We start from the raw sequence: 23,350 nt of genomic DNA on the forward strand, positions 1-23,350 counted from the left end.
GGTATCGGTGATACTGGGCCCGTATTTACTTGGTATCGGATCAATACCAAAATTCCCGGTATCGCCCACCTCTATTATATGGTCACTCGCCCCAGCCTCTTTGAAACACAGTGGGGAAAAAAAAAAAAAAGATTAATGCTACAGGTTGCTTTAATTTGCGGTGAGAGTGATAATAAAGTTGGTGATTATAATTCGACAGCCCGCCCCTCAGGGTGTCTTCATTATTAACCTTCTTGTTTTTGGTTCCATCATTTAGAAGAATCCTTCCTCCTCTGAGCGCGCGCCAGCTGTTCTGTCCTCCATCACGTTCTCGTCGCTTCCACGGACTCAGCCCGTCCTTTAAAAGGAGAGCTGCTCTTTATCCACAAACACGCCGCAGAAAGCAGCCGAGGCGACCTGACCGACACTTTTCCCCACATTTTCGCCCAGCTCTCCCTCACTCCATGGCTCCGTGGGTCGTCCTGCTCTGCTTTCTGCTCGCTGCGCTCTTCAGCCAAGGTAAGTTTCCAGCCACGACGACAAACGACAAATACGGCGATACGGCAGCAATTTCCTTTGAATACATTTAAATAATTGAGAGTATTTAGTGTGGATAAAGAGTCAGACCGCAGTGGTGATGTTTGGTCACAGGACGAGTTCGAACATGTGACGTTGGCTTTGCTGAAGGTGTTTCTACTCTGGACATTTGTCGCTTTATATGTGAGTTGGAAGGACGATGACTTTATTAATTGGTCATCTGCGTGAAGATATTTGCACTGCACCATGCCGGGTTAAATTTCCTTTTTTTTTTTTTTTTATAAATAAAAGTTGTCGCACACATCAAAAGTTTTATATTATTTTGATATAAATGCATATTTGTGTGCTAATAATGAAGCCAAGATCTATATGCAGTTATTAAATGTACTTTTAAAAATATATATTTAATGATATGTTACTCTAGTTTTAACCCTTTTAAATCGAGGTCATGGTTTTTTGTTTTTTTTTAATAAAAACTGTAATTGGATCATCTGATCTCTATAGCAGTATTTGCAGAATAAGACCTAAATACCTCAAATAAATAAAAAAAAAATTGTCACATTTTCTGAACTTCCACTTTTTTTTAAAGGGGGGTGGGTGGGGTTGCAGTGACCAAATTAGTTATTTAATCAGAAAAGTATCATTTGGCATTTCATTTATTTTTTCCAGTCAATTTATTAAGACAAAGTCTCAAAATTTGCTGAATTGCAGCTTCTCTGTGAAGGACTTGTTCTTTTAGGACAAACAATAACTTGACAGGTTTCACCTTTGGGCTCAATCAATCAGTTTATCAATCAATTTTATTTATATAGCGCCAAATCACAACAAACAGTTGCCCCAAGGCGCTTTATATTGTAAGGCAAGGCCATACAATAATTACGTAAAAAACCCCAACGGTCAAAACGACCCCCTGTGAGCAAGCACTTGGCGACAGTGGGAAACAGTGGTTCTTTTACAGACTAAAATTTTGTTGCACTAGTTTTAAAACTAAAAATAATTAGCAGACAAGTTGATAACGAGGAGTTTTAGTTGCATCCCACACATATTTATTTACCTTTAGAGCTTTCAAGGCTGCAAATTGTAAAAATAAATAAAAAATAAAAACCTTTACACATAATTTCTGACTGCAGCTTTTAAACTGGTGACACTGTCTTTGGCCATTGATTGGTTATTATGGGCCTCACAGTGGTTTGTGAAAGGCTGACAGCCACATAACTAAAAACACCCAACAATAAAAAAAAACTTCATCTGGCATCAATCCAGATGTATTCAGTAGAATCATTACCACCACCAAGGAGGTAACTCTTAATCTTTGATCCTGACTCCACTGATCCTCAACAAACGGCAGATTCTACCTTTCTTTATTGATGTTTGAGCTCACTCATTCATCTTCAACTGTTCACTCCAATTAAAGGTCATGGGGGCTGGAGCCTGTCCCTTCTCCCAGTCATAGGGCGTGAGGTGGTGTACACCCTGGACAGGACGCCAGTCTGTCGCAGGACCACATATAGACAAACAAACACATTCACACATACCCCTACGGACAATTTAAAGTTTCCAGTTCACCTAACCTGCATGTCTTCAGATGTGGTAGGAAGCCGGAGGACCCGGGGAGAACATGCAAATTCCACACAGAAAGGCCACAGCTGGGAATTGATCCCATGACCTGCTTGCTGTGTGGCAACAGTGCTACCCACTAAGCCACTGTATTTTATCCTGATACTGTATTTTATCTTTTATCCTGAATCCATTGTTGCCAGTCAAGTGGGAAATCCTGCCTTTAATTCTTGATATTTTTTTAAAACTTTTTAAAACTGTTCTTTTTTTTTTTTCTTTTTTTTTTTTTGACTTGATTTCTTTGATTCTGATCTTGCATTTGATCTTTGCTCCTGACTCCATTGGTCCTGTTCAAGGGCCATTCCTGATTTTTGAGTTTTAAATGGTAAATGGATTACATTTATATAGAGCTTTTCCATCTGCATCAGATGCTCAAAGCGCTCGTGCCTCACATTCACGCCGATGTCAGGGGCTGCCATACCAGGCGCTCACTACAGACCGGGAGCAACCCAACACTTTAACCACTAGACCATCACCGCCCCTATGGGGAGTGAAGGTTTGGTCATGATTCTTTTGATTTTGATCCTGGCTTTGGTCTTTGATCCTACCTCCATGATCCTGATCAAATGGCAGATCCTGCCTTTGATTCTTGATTTTTTTTTTTTTTTAGTTTTGAGAATTAACCGTGGTTCCTTTTATTCTGATCTTGCTTTTGATATTTGATCTTTAATCCTGATTCTATTGATTCTGATTACAGGATCAAAGTTCAGTGATCATAATCAATAGAAATAAATAAATAAGGAAAATATCAGCATGATATAAACAGATGATTGATGGATCTTGGTGGAGGTTCATACACTTGAGTGCTGTTTTAGTTCCCTTAATAAACTAGAGCACCACACTCGTAGAGCACAAACCTCCGCCAACACTAGTTTCCAATTCCACAAATTTTTACCTTGGAAAAAAAATTTCAAGGTCAAAGTCCTGTTACAAGTGGCTTTTCATAAGCTAAATTAGAATTAAAGTTTTTTGTGGTGTTGTCAGGTTTTTTTTCCCCAACTTTTTTGGTTTCTGAATTCTTTTTCACAGAACATTGGTTGTATCTGCTTTGCACAATTTGTCATCACTTTTTGGCACTTGGTTTCTGACTGATAACTGGAAGATAGACAAACTGGCATAAATTGGAACCTCCATCCAATTTTGGGGGTGTAGGTAAATCCATAACAGAAGTTGAGGCACTTTTGATTGAAATATAATGCAAAATGTACACCAAAGGGACTTTTCAATATTAAATTAAAATATCCACAAAGTCCACAGTCCGAATCAGACCCGGATCAAACTTTGTCAGGTGATGGTGAGTGCCAGCTTGCTCCTCAGTTTCAAATATGAAAGTGATTGGGGCATGTGTGATTAATATGTAATGTAAAATATCCATTAAATGGGGTTTTCAATGTAAATTTAACTTGCCACAAAATCTGTGATCAGATCCGATCAAACTGTGAGTCAATACCATCCTATACATAACACTCTCAAAGATGAAAGAAATTTGACCTTTTTTGACGGAGTTATGAATTTTTGGTAGATAAGTGAAGAAGAGAGTGTACATTCCTAATCTAACTTGGTTATTTTTAAGATTGAGTACTCAGAAAAGTAACTATTAGTTACTTTGCTGATTAGTTACTTTGCTGATTACTCAGTCTTAAGAGTAACCAAGTTATGTTACTAGTTACCTTATTCATTACATTACTTATTAGTTACAAGTTGTCGCCAGCTCCTTATAAAGTAACTGCATAAAGCTACTAATGAAGGAAATGTATAAAGTTACTAAAAAAGTAACTAATAAAGTAACTTCCTAAAGTAACTGGGGCAACACTGCCCCCTTGTGTGTTGTTTGCTTCTAAAAGCTTGGAAATGGTACAGTTGTTCTTGTTGGATAACAGTTCCACTGAGTGTGAGTCACATCTCATTTTAATGACAAATCTGTAAGCGTCAAGTTTTTACTGATCATAATGCTTCCTCCTTAAGACTAAATGAGTCTTCCGAATGAAATCACAGCTGGAGCGGTCAGCCCCGCCCCCTCGCCATGTTGGATTGTGATTGATCATTGAGTGTTTTTGTTGCTAAATGAATCGTCGAAAGGAGTCAGTTGAGGTGGCTCGGGCATCTTTTCCGGATGCCCCCTGGACGCCTTGCTGGAGAGGTGTTCCGGGCACGTCCCATTGGGAGGAGGCCCCGGGGAAGACCCAGGACATGCTGGAGGGACTACATCTCTTGGCTGGCTTGGGAATGCCTTGGGGTTCCCCCGGAGGAGCTGGGGGAGATGTGTTTGGATCGGGAGGTCTGGGCGGCTTTGCTTGAGATACTGCCCCCGCGACCCGACTCCGGATAAAGCGGAAGAAAATGGATGGATGGATGGATGGATGAATGGTCCACGGGCAGCACGGTGGCTTAGTGGTTAGCACTGTTGCCTCACAGCAAGAAGGTCATGGGTTCAATTCCCATGGCCTTTCTGTGTGGAGTTTGCATGTTCTCCCCGTGTTTGCGTGGTTTTCCTCCGGGTGCTCCGGTTTCCTCCCACATCCAAAGACATGCGGGTTAGGTGGATTGGAATCTTTGAAATTGTCCGTAGGTGTGTGTGGGTGTGTCTGTGTTTGTTTGTCTGTTTGTGGCCCTGCGACAGACTGGCGTCCTGTCCTGGGTGTACCCCGCCTTGCGCCCTATGACTGCTGGGATAGGCTCCAGCCCCCTGCGACCCTTAATTGGACTAAGCGGTAGAAGGTGAATGAATGAATGGTCCACTATGGTAAAATTTTGTGATGTTGTGGACTGTAGCAACAGGGGTGACAGACATGGACCCACAAAGTCATTCTGACACTGATGGCCCATTCATACTCTGACGATTATCCCACCATTTGTCGATGGAGACTGAAAAGTTGCTTACCGCTGACCAATACCAAGGTCCACCAGACTCCACGGGGTCTCAGTGGACATCAGTCAGGCAACTCTGATGTTTGTCATGGTGCCAGAAAAATTTTCAACATGCTTAAAATATTTAACATTCATGCAGAAACGCAGGCAAGAGTTGAGCTTCTCTACTGCTACGTCACCTCCACTAGTACATTGTTCCTGCTCCGGTGCCCTCTGCCAGCCTCCACTGGCCAACATCAGAGATGTGACTAGATGCACCACCTCCTGTGGATCCCTTGGGCATGAAGAAATATGTAGATATGTGAAGGAATTTGTTAAACCTGTCTCAAGAATGCACCAGTAGCAAGTGATGTAATCACAGCATTACCTTGAGTTTATATAGGCTATGTCAGTTGATGTCTCTAACTTTGAGTTGACAATCAACTCCGCCAAGCTACGCGGTATCAGCACACGGTATCAGCACATCTGCGTGTGTGCGTGCGTGCATGCATGCTTATGCTTGGCTTCAATTACAGAGAAACTGGGGAGAGCTGAGATTTGCTGTTTGGTATGCATATGTATTTTGGGTCAAAGATAAACGCTACAACAATGAAAAGTTGATAGGATATTTTTGGAGAAGTAGGGATATTAGCAAACAACACTTAACATGGATGTTGCGCTGCAATGCACCATGGGAGTTCGGAGTTTGGGGGTTTTAAATGTTGTTATGGCCGCTTCACACATAACATAAAGTTGGGTGGAAAATGCAGAAACTGGTCAAAAAAAGAGCAAAAAAAAAAAAAACGAATTGGCAAACCGCGAAACAACATTCCACCCACTGTTGGGAGGGACACACGGTCGTACATCCGTGAACGATCCCGTGGTGACACTTTCATGCACGCTCGTGTGCACATTCATGAACACAGTGTGAGGACGTACATCGCGCTCACAGAGCAGCTGCAGTGATTACATGCTGGACATATTATTTATGCTGTGCATAAATCAACAGAAATGTGTAAGCACAATACAGAACATCATAAGAAAACACAACTGCTCTTTTTAATATTTAATTCCTGTTATAAAGAGTAGACAATACAAGAATTATCCTCCTCCTGGACGTAAACATGGAAGTACTGAACTGACATAGATGACTTTTTTCCTTTTTTTTTTTACATGAATGACCTGATGTGCTCATAAACCAGCTCCACATGTCCCTCTGTCCAGCGCACACTGAAGTGCTGATGAGCGCATTGCAAAGGTGATATGTTGTTTTATTTATTACAGTGTGCGGAGAGGTCGCTGATACACGTCTTGTGGTGGTGTCTCATTAGGTGATATTCTGCATGGCTCTATATGTGTTCCCCAGTTGTGCGTAGTGATGACCTGGCGGTCAGGTGCCGCTTTGACTGCATTGTCATTGCCGTGCATGCTGAGACGTGGTTGGGGTGATCCAGTTTGTTTTTCTTTTTCTCCATGTCATCATTGTTTGCAGACATGTGTGCAGCACCATACCTTGCACATGTGTGATCAGAACACATGCACCAGTATGTGTTCCCCAGCTGTGCATTGCGTTGACAACGCGGCTGTGATGTGAAGTGGTGCATGCTGCAGGATTGCAGCACGACCGTGGGCAGTGCTCAGTCCCCCTGCATGACTTTGAATGTCATTCAACCCATGACGTGATTACGTGTCAACCACGGTCCCCTGACAAATGCATAACTATAGTGCGTGTGTACGCGTGTGACCGTGTCAATCAATACGTTATCGACACACCCACCTTCCCATTGCAGCAACGCGTTCACATAGATGGGCTCACTGCTCCAGTCTGTGGGGCTGTCAGTCAGGCAGTGACATGATGGAGGTCCCGTGAACATTGCAATCACATGTCATGTGACGTGCCTGTCCGGTCGGCTGGCATTGTGACACGCAGCTGCGCTGGGTTCTTATTTGCATCTCTGTTGTGGTGGTAGGGATTTGGAGTATGCCATGGTGTTCCACAGCTTTCAGCTGTGCTATGACAGCCATCTAGCTGTGCGTGCTTTGCTGACTGCGAGCATACTACGATCACACTGCACTTCAGCCACCATCCACAAGCTCAGCCACACCTTGACTGTAGGCTTGTAGAGTGGAGGTGTGCACACAATACACTCACACACCATTTGTATTGCAGGGGGAGCATGCCGCACACTCACATGCCATTTTTTTTGGGGGGGGACACCTGCGTACACCTGCATCCAACCTGCGTTTGACATGCTGTGCGAATGTTGCAAGCACAATCATATGGCAGTGCGATCTCATCTTGCTCGCTGTTCAGATGGGTTTCCGATGTGAGCAGCACGCAAATATAGAGTGCATATGCCGTGCCCGAATGGATGTGGCAACTGTTGTATGAGGCGTTCGAGTGCGGCTCTGATTTCCCATGACAGTCATGTTATGTGTGAAGGGGTCCTTATTGTGGTCCATGTTAGTTTAACAGTTTTGTTAGTGTGGATTTATTGTATTTTGTAGTTCATTTGGTTTAGTCAATTTAGTTAAGTGTCATGTTGCCATTACCATGAGTGAGAAGTGTAGTGCACTTGATGTCTTTCACCACTGTCTCTGTTTGTGGGTGAGTAAAAAAAAGCCCCTGCTTGGGGGAGAATGCAGAAAAGCTCTGGTTCAGTTTTCATTCAGCTATATATTAAAAGTGAAGTGCCGTTTGTGTATGTGTGCGTGTGTGTCTGCCTAATTTTGTGTAGGAAGTTCAATGTAAGCACATAATAAAATTGTGTGTATATGATAACAAGACCCTAAACAATTTATAAATAAATAGGACAGTAAATTAACAACAACAACAAAAACGTAATTAACAGGAAATAAAAGGGTTTTGTTCTTCTTCTAAAAAGTGTTTAGATCTAAGGCAGGGGTGGCCAAGTTCAATTTCAATTTATTTATATAGTGCCAGCTCACGACAAAGTCGCCCCAAGGCGCTTCACATAATTCACAACAACACAAATTAATCTAAAATCAAAATTAAAAGCAAGAAAAGCACAGTAAAAAGATAAAAACACAGTAGAATAAAAAGAAATTACAAAGCAAACAGATTAAAAAATTAATGATAAGACAGTCTAAAAAAGTGGGTCTTCAGTCTTGATTTAAAAATCTCCACCGTGTCAGACTGCCGAATAACAGCAGGTAGATCGTTCCAAAGAGCTGAAACACGGTAGGAGAAGGCTCTATACCCCACAGACTTTTTGTTCATCCTCGGAACACACAGAAGCCCTGTGCCCTGCGAATGCAAGGGCCTCACAGGTACGTAGGGCTTAACCAAGTCCGCCAGGTAGGAAGGTGCCAGTCCATGAACAATTTTATAAACCAACAATAAAACTTTAAAATCCGATCTGGCAGAAACTGGTAGCCAATGAAGGGATGCCAGAATGGGAGTAATGTGGTCAAACCTTCTACTTTGTGTCAAAAGTCTGGCAGCAGCATTCTGTACCAACTGAAGTCCTCGAATGCTAGACTGCGGCAGGCCAGAAAATAAAGCATTACACTAATCCAATCTAGAAGAGACAAATGCATGAATCAGAGTCTCAGCATCAGCCATAGACAGGATGGGGCGAATCTTCGCTATATTTCTCAGATGTAAGAAAGCAGTCCTCATAATTTCCCTAATGTGGCGGTCAAAGAACAACGTAGGATCAAAAATTACCCCAAGGTTCCTCACTTTGTCAATATGATGTATAACACATGAACCTAGGCTAAGCGCCAGCTGATCAAATTGATGCCAATGTCTTGCTGGACCAAGAACCATCATTTCAGTCTTACAGAGTTCAAAAGTAGAAAGTTGCTAGACATCCAACTTCTCACTGCTGCAAGACAGTCCTGTAAAGATTTTATGTGGACAGGATTTCCGGCAGCCCTCGGCATATACAACTGAGTATCATTCAGCATAACAATGAAAAGCAACCCCGAAACGCCGCAAAAATGTTCCCAAGGGGTGCCATATACAGGGAAAACAGCAGGGGACCCAGAACGGATCCCTGCGGAACCCCGAACTTCATGCCCTTAAAGTCAGAAGTAGTGTCATTACACAAAACACAGTGGGAACGACCAGACAGATAAGACGTCAGCCACGCAAGAGCAGTTCCAGTAATCCCGAAACAGTTTTCTAGCCTATCAAGTAGAATATGATGATCAACTGTGTCAAACGCAGCACTGAGATCCAACAACACCAATGCTGTAGTAGTATCCAAGTCCATTGCTCGCAGAAGATCATTAACTACTTTAATAAGTGCTGTTTCTGTGGAGTGATGTCTTCTAAAAGCAGACTGCAGTGGCTCAAAAAGGTCATTCTCAGTAAGATAGTCCACAAGCTGCCGTGAAACCACCTTTTCCAGAATTTTAGAGCAGAATGATAGATTTGATATCGGCCTATATTTTTTCAATACACCAGGATCAAGATTAGATTTCTTGAGTAGTGGTTTAACCACGGCAGATTTAAAACAATTTGGAACAGATCCAGAGTTTAAAGAAAGGTTAACAATTTCCAGCACAAACGGCCCAAGAATGGGCCAAAGATCCTTAAACAATTTTGTTGGTATAGGATCAAATAAACAAGTTGTGCTTCTAGTAGACACCACGAGTTTCATCAGCACACCTTGTGAGATACTGTAAATCCAACGTAAGACTCATTAGTAGGCTTTTAATGAGGCTTTCATTGGATTCAGGTGTGTTGGAGCAGGGAGACAACTAAGACTGTCAGGAAGGTAGATCTCGAGGACCGAACTTGGCCACCCCTGATCTAAGGTCTAAGGTTCTAAAAACATTCTGGACTCACACGCCATTCCAATTCATTACCGAAACTTTGCATAATTGGGGAGGGCAGTCTTGTTTGAGGGCGGATGCTAAAGGGTTAAAATATGAGAGATATGATACAATAATCCTGCTTCTGTGGACAGCCCTCATCTGTCCCCATCAGAAACATTGAACTTTCTCTGAGGTTTTGGGCAAAATTCACGGCAAACAAAGTGACAATGCAAAGAAAAAGTGATGATATGGTGGAAAGCGGACACAGAAAGCTCAAACACAGAACACAGCTACTCTGGCTTGGTGTGTAGGCTAAAAGTTACCAACACGACCGCTCCCATTTTTCTTGTCATCCCATCTCCACTGGGAACCAAAAAAACCTCCACTTTTTGCGACTGCTTCTGTGATTGCAGCCGAAAACAAAATGGTACACCATTTTTCTGTGTGAAGTGATGTAAGTGGTCAAATCCCACGATATCACACAGGGGTACAAACGAGCTACCCTTTTTATTACCACCCTTGAAAAATGTGACCTATGTATTTTATAAACACTACCCAATCTAGAGCCTGTGGAGCCCCACGAGCAACACGCTAGTTATTATTAATGACAGTATGAAGAGGAAAAGTGCACCTCTTACTGCGTGCACCCTAAATGGAACATCTGGATCATCTTGATAATTCACTAAATCACCACAGCAAATAGAGGTCCATGAGTCAATATTAGTGCTAAAAACAACCACTGTTCATTCTTTAAGGATCCAGAGAGTGGATATGTGCGCATTTTTGGAGATAGGCATGCTTATCGAGTGAAATGAGTGAGGAAAAATACTCTTATGTTCATTCTTTCTGCTTTCAGTATCAATAGCATGGTAATCCATCAAGACGCCGACTGTGTCGGTCATGTAACCCTAAATGTCAAACAGCGAGACACCATAGAGATGTAATCTACAGTTTCTATTTTGTTGACAGCATTGGCTTTAATGTTTGTTGAAACTCCGAAAACAATAAAACTGCTGTCCCCAAACTTAATCTGGTCACATTAAATTTGATATCAAGTGATAAATGGAGATATCAGGTCACAGGAAGAATGTAAAAAGGGGACACTGTAAAGTCCATTTAACTAACATGTGGTAAACACATTAACCACTCATCAGTTTCCTTTCATGCCTGTGGTAATCTGTATTTTCATAATATCCCTTGCAGTTAGCCATGACACAGCAGCACCACTGAAAAATGGATCATAAAGATGAAGAAAATGCTGGACTTGCCCATCAGTATCTTAATGTAATATGACATTTACGCTTTTCGGTCTGAACAGACCATTTTTTTTCCCACCCTTAGAGCTGCAGTGACTAATTGATTTATCAATTATTAATCAACTATAAGTAAACAGCTATTTTAAGAATCAATTAATCATTTTGAAGATTTTTTTTAAATACACAAATTCTCTGATTTCAGCTTCTTTAATGTGAATGTCTTTTGGTTTATTTTACAAAATTCTTAACTCCTGTCTACTAGTAAACTGAATATGTCTGGACTGTGGACAAAACAAGATTCTGGAAAACACTGATCAACATTTTTCACCATTTTCTTACTATGGATCAAACATGTAATTCATTAACTGGTCAATTGAAAATAGTCTTTTGTTGTAGCCCTATGTAACCTGTCTGCAGAATATCAAATAAAGTAAACATACACTTCAGTAGTGCATGATCATCAAAGCTCATGTGACAGCAATCATTGATGTATGCCACTACCTTAATTGCATCGCATTAGGACAGTGAACAAACTTTTTTCACTCAGCTGTCCTGTTGCAAAGGGTTTTTTTTTTTTTTTTTTGGAAAGTTTTGTGCTTTAATTTTGAAGTAATTGTTAATAATTTTGGACAGAACAAAAATGGCCAAATTATTTTTGACTGAAGTTGCATGACCACGCCCTTGTTCAGAACACTTTTGCACAAGTTTGTGTTGAATAACTTAAAAATACAAATTTTAAAATACAAATAAAAAAAACAACTGCACTTATTGTTCTTTTGGTGTTGTTTTCAGACCAAATATATACGATTCTTGACGTCCTTGCAGTATTAGAGAGACCAAACAAATAAAATTAATCCAGCTTTTGTTGCAATTTAAATTTTATCCCCAGTTGTTTACAGAGCTGACCCCTGCAGTGGCTGCTTGTCCCCCAGGCAGTTCCCACCCAGCAGTTTTAGAACCAGTGATGTGGAGAAAAGGATGTGATTTATACCTGAGGGCCCACAGCAGGGTCACCAAGGTACAGAATGTGCAAATGCTTTAGCGGCCAGTCGTCACATATGGGGCCATTTTCACAGTCAGGGGCTCTTGTTTTGCCGAGTTTCTTAATTTGTAGGGGGTTAAATCATTATGTCTGGTAGAATTGTGCTGTATGGCATGCAATGAATAATGCAGTGCTGCATATTGCATGACAATTTTGATGTTTAATATTTAAATGGAAGCTGAATCAAGTGAATTCATAATGAACAGAGATTAAAAAAGATTAATGACCCTTTCACACATAACACGATGCAAATGGTGCACGGAGGAGGATTTGAATGCCACTCGTGAAAATTCAGAGCCGCCTTGAATGCCTCATGCTGCAGTCCACACAGCACATGCACTGTACATTCGCTGTCGCTTGCACTGGAAACCCATTCCAATGGTGGGCAAGATGAGGTCGCACTGCCATGTGATCGTGCTCACAACATTCCCACGGCATGTCAAACGCAGGTCAGACAATTCGGGCTGCGGCCAAGGGGCTGCATGAAATCATCGGCCACGTCGAACCCTGGTTGAGTGATGCGATCGAGTCAGCCTTCACACCAGCAGCTGAATGACGGCAAATGGCGGGCGAGTACCCATTCAACCCACACTTGGCCACTCACGAACATCCAACACCACTCGCGGGGCACTTAGAAAATGCGGGGCCATTCGCGTGGCCAGCACAAAAGAAGAGTGCAGGACACCATGGTCGAGCTGCAGTCCAGGTGGTGAAAGCTCAAAGGACAGTCAGTGTGTCGTGTCCACCCCCAAACAACACAAATGGTGTGCGAGTGTGTTGTGTCCCCCACCACCCCCCAGGCAACAGAAAGGTGTACGAGTGTGTCATCGTCCCCACACCATGATCCAGCATTGTTGAGGTGTGGATGAGGTGGTGAAGTCTCAAACTGTGGCTGGAATGCAGTGTGATCGCTGTTCAGTGCAGTACACACATTTAGACGGCTGCCTTGACATGGTGAAAAATGAAAACAACTCACCGGCACGCTGCACCTCACATGACACGATTGCAACATCCACACGGTCCATCCGTCATGTGACAGCCTGAATGACAGAAAGTGTGGGCAGCTCATTTGCCCCACATCCTGGAGCCGTGAGCCCATTCATGTGAGCGCTTTGCTGCTGTGGAAGGTGGGTGTGTCGCTCATCTGTGATGTGATTTCCATTTTGACATGATTGCATGTGCTCACACACACTACAATTATGCAGGGGACCATGGTTGACATGTAATCATGTCATGGGTTGGATGTCATTTGAAATTGAGCAGAGGTAGAGCTGACCATGGCCCACGGCCAATGACTGCATTCCTGAGGCTTGTGCCATTCCACATTGCAGCCACTGAGTCAGCGCAACACAAAGCTGGGGAACACATATTGTCACATGTGCTGCATTCACCCATCCACGCGTGTCTGCAAATGATGATGACATGGGGAAAATTAAAACACATATCACCTTTGGAACAGATTCAGCTGCACCTCAGTGCACACTGCAGATGCCATCAGCCAGGCTGCCACATGTAAACATATCCATCTGATTATTTGAATGGCCAGCTAGCGAGGCAAATGTCATGTCCACCACATGAGTTACAGTCAACATGATATGGTGTCGTTCGATTCGCCACGTGACGACTGGGCAGAGACAGTTGGATGCACGGACGGACCCTCTGTGTGGTTGACTGATGTGAACGCATTAATTCATTCATGTCAGTTCATTAATTCCTTGTTTACGTCCATGGCCATAGTTCATGAACATAAAGAAACAGAAGGATGATAATTCTTGTATTGTCTGCTCTTTATAATAGGAATTAAAAATTGTAATAGACAAAACAAAATCCATTTGTTGTCAAGTCATCAAGCATCAATTACACATCGTTACCAGTAACATGATTGTCTTAGATTTAAACAGTGTATTCATTGTTCTTAGAATGTTCTGTGCTCTCTCATTATTTTGTCCTTACACATTTTCTTTGATTTATGTACATTTGTACAACATTTAACTGCTTCCGCTGCTGTGTGAGCACAATGTGGTATCACACCTCACACGTGGTTGCACTGTGTTCGTGCGCGGACACCATGCACGGCTGTCTGTCTGTCGAATTGCCGAACCTCGAAAAATTCCAGCTGGTGTCGGGAGAGACAGATGGTCGGACAGCTGTGCACAAAACCATTGCCTCAGGATTGTATGGCATCCTGTGGCAATCCGTACGGCATCCGAATTGGCGAATCGAAGTTCACCAATTTGGCCTTTTTTGTCTTTTTTGGCCAGTTTCGGCCTCATTCACCCAACTACGTGTTATGTGTGAAGGAGCCATAATGATTTCAATTCAGTTTCAACTTAACTAAAAGGCATCAGATGATGCATACCTACACACCATAAACGTACAACTACATGTGTTTGTAATGGTGTTTTTGACTGTGTGTGACTTCATCATCTGACTTCATTATGAATTCATGTATATATATCAATTATTGGTTGTTGAGATATACATAAAAAAGTGTTTTTCATGCCATGCCTTTCTTGACCTTTGATCAGACAAATCCAAAATCTAATTATTCAGTTTGTATACCCTCTTTCTCCAATCAAGGATCATGGGATGGGGCGGCGGGGGGGGGGGGGGGGGGGGGGGTCATTGGACAGGACACCAGTCAATCAGACGGCCAGAAAAACACATCCACACCACACACCTAAAGTCAATTTAGAGTCACCAATTCACATAACCGGCATGTCTTTGGAGGTGGGAGAAAGCCCAAATAACTCACATAATCACAGGGAAAACATACAAAATCCACACAGAAAGGACCAAGTGGGAAGTGATCTCAGCCTTCTTATTATAAGGCAGGGGTGGGCAATCATGTGCCATAAAGGGCTGAGACACTGCAGGTTTTCCGTGCAACTAGTCACCTCAGCAGGTGATTTCATTAATGATCAGGTGTCTCAGCAGGTGATTTCATTGACAACCAGGTGTTTATGTTCAGAGGAGAAGCTCATCAGCAACCCACCTGCTGAGGTGAATGGTTGCATGGAAAACCTGCAGTGTCTCGGCCCTCGATGCCCACCCCTGTTACAAGGCATCAGTGCTAACCAATAATCCTCCGTGCATCTAATCAGCTGTAGACATATATCAAAGTAATGTTTCCACCAAGTGTGAAGGGAATTCGTCCACACACACACACACACACACACACACACACACACACACACACACACACACACACACACACCAGTATAAACAATTCCCTGTTCTGATGCACAAGATCATGATTTATACAGAACAGAAAACACAAAACAAGATTAGCAGAAAAAAAAAAAAAAACTTAAAACAATTCCCTGATTTGCAATTATTAATCTTGCGCCATCTTGCGGTCCATGACTCATACGAGAGGTCAGTTTCATTCAGCAGAGTTCCGGTTTCAGGCACATTGTGAAGTATGGACAGCAAGACAACATTGGGGCATGGCAGAAGTCCATCACAGGTGCTATACCTCCTCTAGATCACCCTCTCAACTTGGGAGAACATGTCATCATCATAGTCGCCTGTGAACAATGCTGGATCAATACCATCCACATCCTTGCTACCCATTGTTTACATGCGTTGTGAGACGCCAGAACTCTGCTGGGACTGCGGTGCATTCTGGGTGGCGCAGGGGGCCACCAGGGGGATTTTCGGAAATGTTAAAGTACTGAATAGCAAAAATGGCACCTGAGTCAACCAAATTCATGTCATTGTGCACAGTGGCACAAAGACACAATTGAATTCACAACAACATATAGGCCAACAGAATGCCTCAAATATGTTTGTATACTGAGGTAGGAGATATCTAGAATCAGAATCGAATTTATTGCCTAGTAAGTTCTCACATACAAGGAATTTGATCTGGTGTCATTGGTGCATAAACAACACTAAAAAGAAAAGGGAAAAATACTTCTGTAAGAAGTAATTGCTGCATAAACAACAAACAAACCAACAAGACTTCTTGTTAGTTTTAAAGATATTTTAAAACATTTTTTGGTGTGTGAGCATGTGTGATGGTGACGATTCAGTGATGATGTTGGGTTGGAGTAGGTCTGTCATGGTAATTGCTGTATCAGTTTATTGTACAATATATGAAGATCACGTTGATAATATTTGCTGAGCTTGATGTTGCCCTTTGTGCTTACACGTTTGTTTGCATAAGAATGCCACCAACTCACATGAGCCCCATGATGGCAGAATAAACAGCAGACTTTTCACTGCCATTATAAGACTTGGGTGCAGCATTGAAGGGTAACAAACAGAAAAAAGATATGCTGTCATAGATTTGTGCAATTTCTCATCTCTTCCCTGCACAGACACAGTGAATTGGGTGAAATAAAGATAGTGTTATTGAAGGCTAATAGGTGTTTTCTAAGTAAGTCCCTTCAATGTCTTCCTTCTGAGATGGAGTTAGCACGTTTTACGCCGGATGCTGTTCTTGGCATAACTCCGAATTACATTATGAATTATACATTATACATTATTATACATTATTATACATTATACATATATATTATATTATAATTATACATATATACATTACGAATTATACCTAACAGCTAACATTAGCTTATCTAGCCGGCCTTAGCAACGTTCATCATAGCTTACAAAATAGTTGGTTCCTTTGTGTTTGATAACAATCTTCTCCTGTGATGTCTTATCCTTCTTATGTCTTATTACTTATTATATTCTATATACCTTTTCTTGAGCTGCTTGGGTGGGTAGGGAGAGTTCCAATGGGATAAAAAAGCTTTTTAACCTACCATCCCTGGTTCTCAAGACCAGGCACCTAAGTGGCTCTACTCTACTTTTTTCTACTCTCCTATATTACTCTTCCTTTTTAGATATTTAGATATACCTTTGTATACTGGCATAGTTCCACCTTAGAATTGGTATATAATATATAAGATATACCTTACTGAATTTTCATGGAGAATGGGGGGAGGGGGTGGTCTTTAACTGGGAGCCCCCTGCTCTTGAAACAAGCCCACTAACTGCCTGGCCACTACGCTGCATGATAATAGGCATTTTTGACAAAAAGAAGCTACATTCTACAGTCAAACCTAGATTTGAGCTGACTTATTGTATGAAAATCCTTTTCGGTGCCACTCCACCATGAACACTATTGACGTAACAGACAAAAGTTCCACTATGTAGTTTTAACAATCAAAGCCACAGAAGCCTGAAACTCCTTCAGAGTTGTCATGGGTGTCTTGATGGCTTCCCTCACTCATTTTTCAGTCAGTTTTTCAGAACTGTCCACTGCAGACAGATTTATCAAACAGTACCATACTATTTGCATTTATTAATGATTGGTGCAGATTAAGTCAAAGGCATATTCAGTGACTTAGAAATGTTTATGTTTACATCCATTGACATGCAAATGGATGGAAACAAAACAAAATTGGCTGTAAAAGTCATGCTTTGTATTAGTAATACTTATATTTTCTTTGTGCAATTGGTTCTGAAAATGGAGGGACTGTGGATAAACATGACTGTAAATCCCAAATGGTTAATATAATATTTTCATAGTAGTGGTGTACAGAAACAAAATCATAAAAAAAGTTGTATCAAATACTTGTGGACTGACTGTTTGGTGACAGGCCGAGGTGGGGGGGTTGATTTAGTCATGACATACATCAGAATCAGTAAAAGCAGCTTAAAGATTTTGGTGTGGCTGTGGTAGAGAGGGTCTGGATGATGATAAATGATAGATAATGATAGACCTTTTGTAACAAGCTGCTCTTATCACTGAGAATGACAGTTCACTCGCAAAATGCCATCAAATAAAAGTAATCTCTGTGGCCTATAAAGACTTCCAGACTGCTGCTGTGATGTCTGGCAAAGGCAAACTGGATTCTCGGTGGAGCTGTACCAGTGGGCTCATTAAGTCTTGTTTACATCAGGCGTCTAGACACATGTGCTGCTCTGCCAAGATAGAATGGCCCTCATAACCGGCACCGCCATCCAAGATGGAAATCAGCTCTCTGCAGACAGGCAGCAGAGATTTAAGGTGAAGCTATGCTGCACCTGGTTTGCCTCTTTAGATAAATCAGCACTGCACATTTTTATGGCGTTGCTGGTTTTTCAATTTAGGTTTGCAGAGCAGTAGACAGTGGTAGCATTGGAATAACTCTGTGATGCCCAGTGGTTTGGAATTAGTTATCAGCTGAGAGCTACTAAGGCAAAAAGAATACGCCAGTGGGAGCAGTTATAGCGTGTGACCACTCTTTCCTGTCAGTTCAAATATGCTGGGAGAAGATGAGCTTCGTCTTTATTTTTGTGGGGAAACTGCACTGTTGCTGTTTCAGGACAAAATTCTGGTATGCTATGTTTATTGGCAAATACATTTCAATTAGACATCTTGGCTTAGCCCATGTTGAGGTCTTACTTTGTGATTGGAGCTGTCAGAGAGTGTATACCTCCGCCAAGTTCCAACACGCTTCTGTTTCCATTGCCTTTGTTGATATTTAACTTTAATCCCTTGTGATTTCATTGTAAGAGGATTGTTTAACATTATTTGGTCCCGATTGTTGAGCTTTGATCCTCATCTCTGAACTTTGATTCTGATCACTGACTTTTGATCCTGGTCAGTCACCTCTAAATGCTGTAATTTGATCCTGATTGCTCAACTATGAACTTGATCACTGAGGTATGGGCTTCGGAGCCTGTTTAGGACTTTACTACCTATACCAGTTTTTGACCCTGATTCCTTTGACCCACCGTGATCTTGTTTTTAATCTTTGATGTTTGAGTTTTCTCTGGGAATCATCTCTTTCATGATTAAAGTTGAAACTCTCAATCAAATTTGTTTGAAATCCGTTGACGATAAAAACATAACTTTCTTGGCAATGTAAAGATTTGCTGTATTCCTAAAGTTGGACTCTCTTGCTTTATACATCATTTGCCCCAAAAGCTGAAATCTATGTGGCGGACAGGGAGAGATGGAAAATCTGTAGTGTAGGCTTGAGGGCTAGGTTGAGAACCACTACAGTACAGGATAGGACCAACCTTTTTTATAAGATTCATCAAAATCTGTTCTTTTGACATGTCCTTTTTGACAATTAAACAAGCAAACCCTTGTAACTTTTAACTTTTTTTTTTTTTTTTTTTTTTTTTTTTTTGCATATCTACCAAAATTTAAATGCTTTTGTTCCAGACTACATCAAACATTCTTGCCAAGTTTTGGGAAAATCAAATCCTTAATATGTGAGTAACCCGGTAAACGAACCAAGAAACAGATGTGGGTTAAAATACAACATTCTTGGCTGAGGTTAAAATAAACTCAGTGGTATTTTGTAATAGCTGTTAGATTGTCTGTATGGCTATTAGCTAGATGTTATGAATACATATCTCTACCTACTTTGTGTAAGACTAAAATAAAAAAAATACTTTTATGGGAACATCTTACAAACATAAGTATTTAATGTTCAGTGAAACTTTTATAGAGTAATGGATGGCTTACTTGGTAGGCCCATATGAAAACTTTTAAAATGCCGTCTCATTTAATCTCACTGCTCCAAGGTTTATTGGACAAAAGAGTCTGGGCTTTGCCAGACTTCCAGAAGTCAGTCGTGAGTCAGTGAGTGTGGCTGCTGAGTAATAAATCCTCTGTCCATATTCACTTCTTTCTGCCGGGTTAGTCATCCATGATGTAGGAGTGATGGTCACATTGTTCTTGTTATTGTAGTTTTTCTACCCTACCCTGGAGAAGTTGTTAATTTTTTTAAGAAGCCCCACATTTTTTTTTGTTTTTTGTAAACTCTTAGTCATTGTTGCGTAATGGCCTCACTTTGTCAAAAGAACGGGATTACTATAAACAATGACAGTTTGTTATTATTGTTGCACAGATGATGTGATTTTTGTCATAAGCCTGTTTGATCTAAAGGTTATGATAAAGTTTTTCCTACTGCTTTGAGACCAAGCAGCATATCTGTAATTTGAGGAGTGGATTTGCAGACACTTGTCCTCCCTACCTAGTATAATTTATTATTTAAAGTTCCCAGTCTTGGCCAGGCTTCTCACGCAGACACACTGAGCGTCACACACATGGATTTGCTCAGTGCATTTCACAATCAGCAGTTGGATTCCCAATAATTCACAGCATTCAGTATTTAACCAGAAACAACTCATATTCTGTTACAGTGATTCAGTAAAATGTAATATCCTACTAAATTTGTTTTCTCTCTTTTGTCTTGGGAAATTTACCCTTAATGACAATTTGGCATGACGATTGCGGTCTGAACTAAAAAAAAAAAAAAAATGCAGCCGATCTGCCAAAGCTATTTCACATTTGGAAGATCGCACAAACCACAGGCACATGAATGTACGTGATGGGATTGTTTACAGAGTCTGGGCATTCCACGGTGTCTAATCCACAAGAATAAACAGCCACATCACCACAGACTTGTGCTTCAGTTGAAAAGGCTCTATAGTTTCTACAACAACGTACCCATCATTCATTGTCTTCAGCTCAAAGCCAACAGACACACCAAACTGCCAAACAGAGTTTGACTGTTGCCAACTTTTAGCAACTCACTTTGCAGCGCTTTGATCTCAGTATGACCAACTTAAGTGGCATTATTTGATTTGGCAACTGGGAAATACATAGTCTCAAAATGTCACGCTTAGACATAATGAACACATTGTGAATGTTACAGATAGATCTCCAGGCAAATGTATTGAGCTGTTCACATATGCTTTATGTTGTCTTTATCATTTATAGGGATGGGGCAGATTTCCATAGAGGACTGCTGTAAGGATGGCCAGAAGCGTGGCACAGACAACGAAGACTGCACATCTCTTCCTCTCATTTCTGAGTCAACCACCTGCAGGTAGTATCTGGTATATTACTTTCAAAGATAGTAAATTTACACACTATGGGTGTCAGACTGGGAGCTAGAGGGGCACATAAGACCTGTGAGACAATAATTTACAGCCAAAGGCAATGTATTTACTTGAAAAATGTTCCGAAACTCACTCATCTTCAACCGCTAATCTGGGATCAGGTTGCAGGGGCAACAACTCCAGCAGAGGACCCCCTGAACTTCCCTTTCCCGGGCCACATTAACCACCTCTGACTGGGGGATATCGAGGTGTTCCCAGGCCAGTGTGGAGATATAATCTCCCCACCTAGTCCTGGGTTTTCCCCAGTGTTTCCTCTCAGATGGATGTGCCTGGAACACCTCCCTAGGGAGACACCCAGGGGGCATCCTTACCAGATACTTGAACCACCTCAGTTGGCTCCTTTCAACATGAAGGAGCAGTGGCTCTACTCCAAGCTCCTCATGGATGACTAAGCTTCCCACCTTTTCTCTAAGGGAGACACCAGTCACCCTCCTGAGAAAACCCATTTCAGTCACTTGTAACTGCGATCTAGTTCTTTTAGTCATGACCCAACCCTCATGACCATAGGTGAGAGTAGGAATGAAGATTGACCAGTAGATGAAGACCTTCGCCTTTTGGCTCAACTCCCTTTTCGTCACAACAGTATAGTAGACCGCATGCAATACCGTCCCTGCTGCGCTGATTCTCCGGCTGATCTTATGCTCCATTGTCCCCTCACTCATGAACAAGACCCCGAGGTACTTGAACTCTTTCACTTGGGGCAACACCTCATTCCCTACAGGCAATCCATTGGTTTCATCATTAGAACCATGGCCTCAGATTTAGAGGTACTGATCCTCATCTCATCTGCTTCACACTTGGCTGTGAACCGTTACAGTGAGTGCTGGAGGTCACAAGCCGATGAAGCAAACAGGACCACATCATATGCAGAAAGCAGTGATGAGAACCTGAGCCCACCAAACTGAAGACCCTCTGGTGTCATGTCACGTGTTGTAAAACTATTCAGCTTTTTTTTTTTATAACTGAGTTTAATTTACTTGGGAACTGTGTAGGACCAAAAAGTATTTGGACAGTTACACAGTTTATGAGAACTGCCTCCTCCAGACAGATTTACCATAGAGTACCATACTATTTGTATTAGCTAATAATTGATGTCAGTGAAGTCCATGACATATTCAGTGGTTTGGAAATGGTCATGTATTCATACCTGACCTGTGTCAAGAAAACTGCCTTTAAAAGTGATGATTTGTTTTTGAAATAATTTATAAATTTAGTTTGCCCTAATATTTATGGGTTGTTACAATGAAAGAAGTGCAATATGTACACACATAGCAGTAATTCCTAACTGGTGATTAATGCAATATTTTTGTTAAATTCCTTGAATTAACGTTGAGAGTTCATTTCATTTCAGCTCCATTGTGGTGGTGTACAGAGGCACTATTACAAAGATTATATCACTGCACAACTACTTATAGATCTATCTATACATAACATGTGCATTTACTGAGGGATAAAGTGAGGCAAACTGTTCCAAACCTTTTTTCCCCCCAGGGAACTTGACATATTAGAATTTACAGTACAATGGTGCTCATTTGTAAAAAGAACATTACATTAAATGATCACCATAGGAGAAAATCTAGTGGCACATTTCTCCAAGCAATACACTGTACATGTTACAGAATACATGTTGCTATTACCTGAACCTGGGGTTGGAGCATAACTTTCATTTCCACATCAGATTTTGGAGAAATGATTGTTATTGATCACACTTGTGGTTTAGAACTGTATTGGATATGGACATGGTGATGTAATCCATAACAAAATTCTGAATTCAACCTAAATACAACCCTGCAGAACAGCACAGACAATCTAAAGTTGACAGAAACTATCCAGTTGCTGTTGAATGAATTGGGCTTGGGGATGACTGTAACACACTGCAAAGCTAAAGAGGGCTGGTAGAATACTTGTCAGGATTTCAAACTTGCTTTCCTTGCTCTTTGTTGCAGTATAACAGAATTTCTGTTATACTGACATTTGTACCATGTATGGCGCAAATGTCTGTAGGTCCACAGTGTGAGATCACTTTACCTTTCCCCAATAAAACTCCAGTTGCATTATTCACTTCATGTGCGAGCAGGAAACACTAATAGTTATGAGATAATAGTAGCTATGCTGGTAACCCTATAAGGTGTAACACCTCAGGTTGAGCCCATAAGCCAGAGAGATCTGCTCCTGTGAACACTGATGGCAAACACATTCACCAAAGCCACACCAATTATTCCAAATTTGCCTAAATTATAGTGTGAGGAGAGGAGAAAAAAGGACAGGGGTTTGTGGGGGACCAGGATGGTGGATAACAGTTAGTAGGATCAGAAAAGAGGGGCTCTTTCAAAACTCAGGAAATACTTTTGAGGTGAAATGTGACATG

General features: G+C 41.5%; 1 protein-coding gene across 2 annotated transcripts in view; it reads left to right on the top strand.

The window, feature by feature from the left end:
- Window positions 1-236: 236 nt before the first annotated feature.
- The window catches only part of fbln1 (fibulin 1), a 119,390-nt gene continuing 96,276 nt past the window's right edge, over window positions 237-23,350 (top strand). Inside the window, exons 1-2 of one of the 2 annotated variants that reach the window (XM_034176028.1) lie at window positions 237-498; window positions 20,801-20,909. In XM_034176028.1, coding sequence (XP_034031919.1) covers window positions 444-498; window positions 20,801-20,909 — 164 coding nt within the window. In that variant the 5' untranslated portion in view covers window positions 237-443. The remainder of the gene's footprint in view (window positions 499-20,800; window positions 20,910-23,350) is intronic. The other variant, XM_034176029.1, reaches the window with a different exon arrangement.

This window comes from Thalassophryne amazonica, chromosome 8 (assembly GCF_902500255.1).
Source record: "Thalassophryne amazonica chromosome 8, fThaAma1.1, whole genome shotgun sequence".
NCBI classification, from domain to species: domain Eukaryota; kingdom Metazoa; phylum Chordata; class Actinopteri; order Batrachoidiformes; family Batrachoididae; genus Thalassophryne; species Thalassophryne amazonica.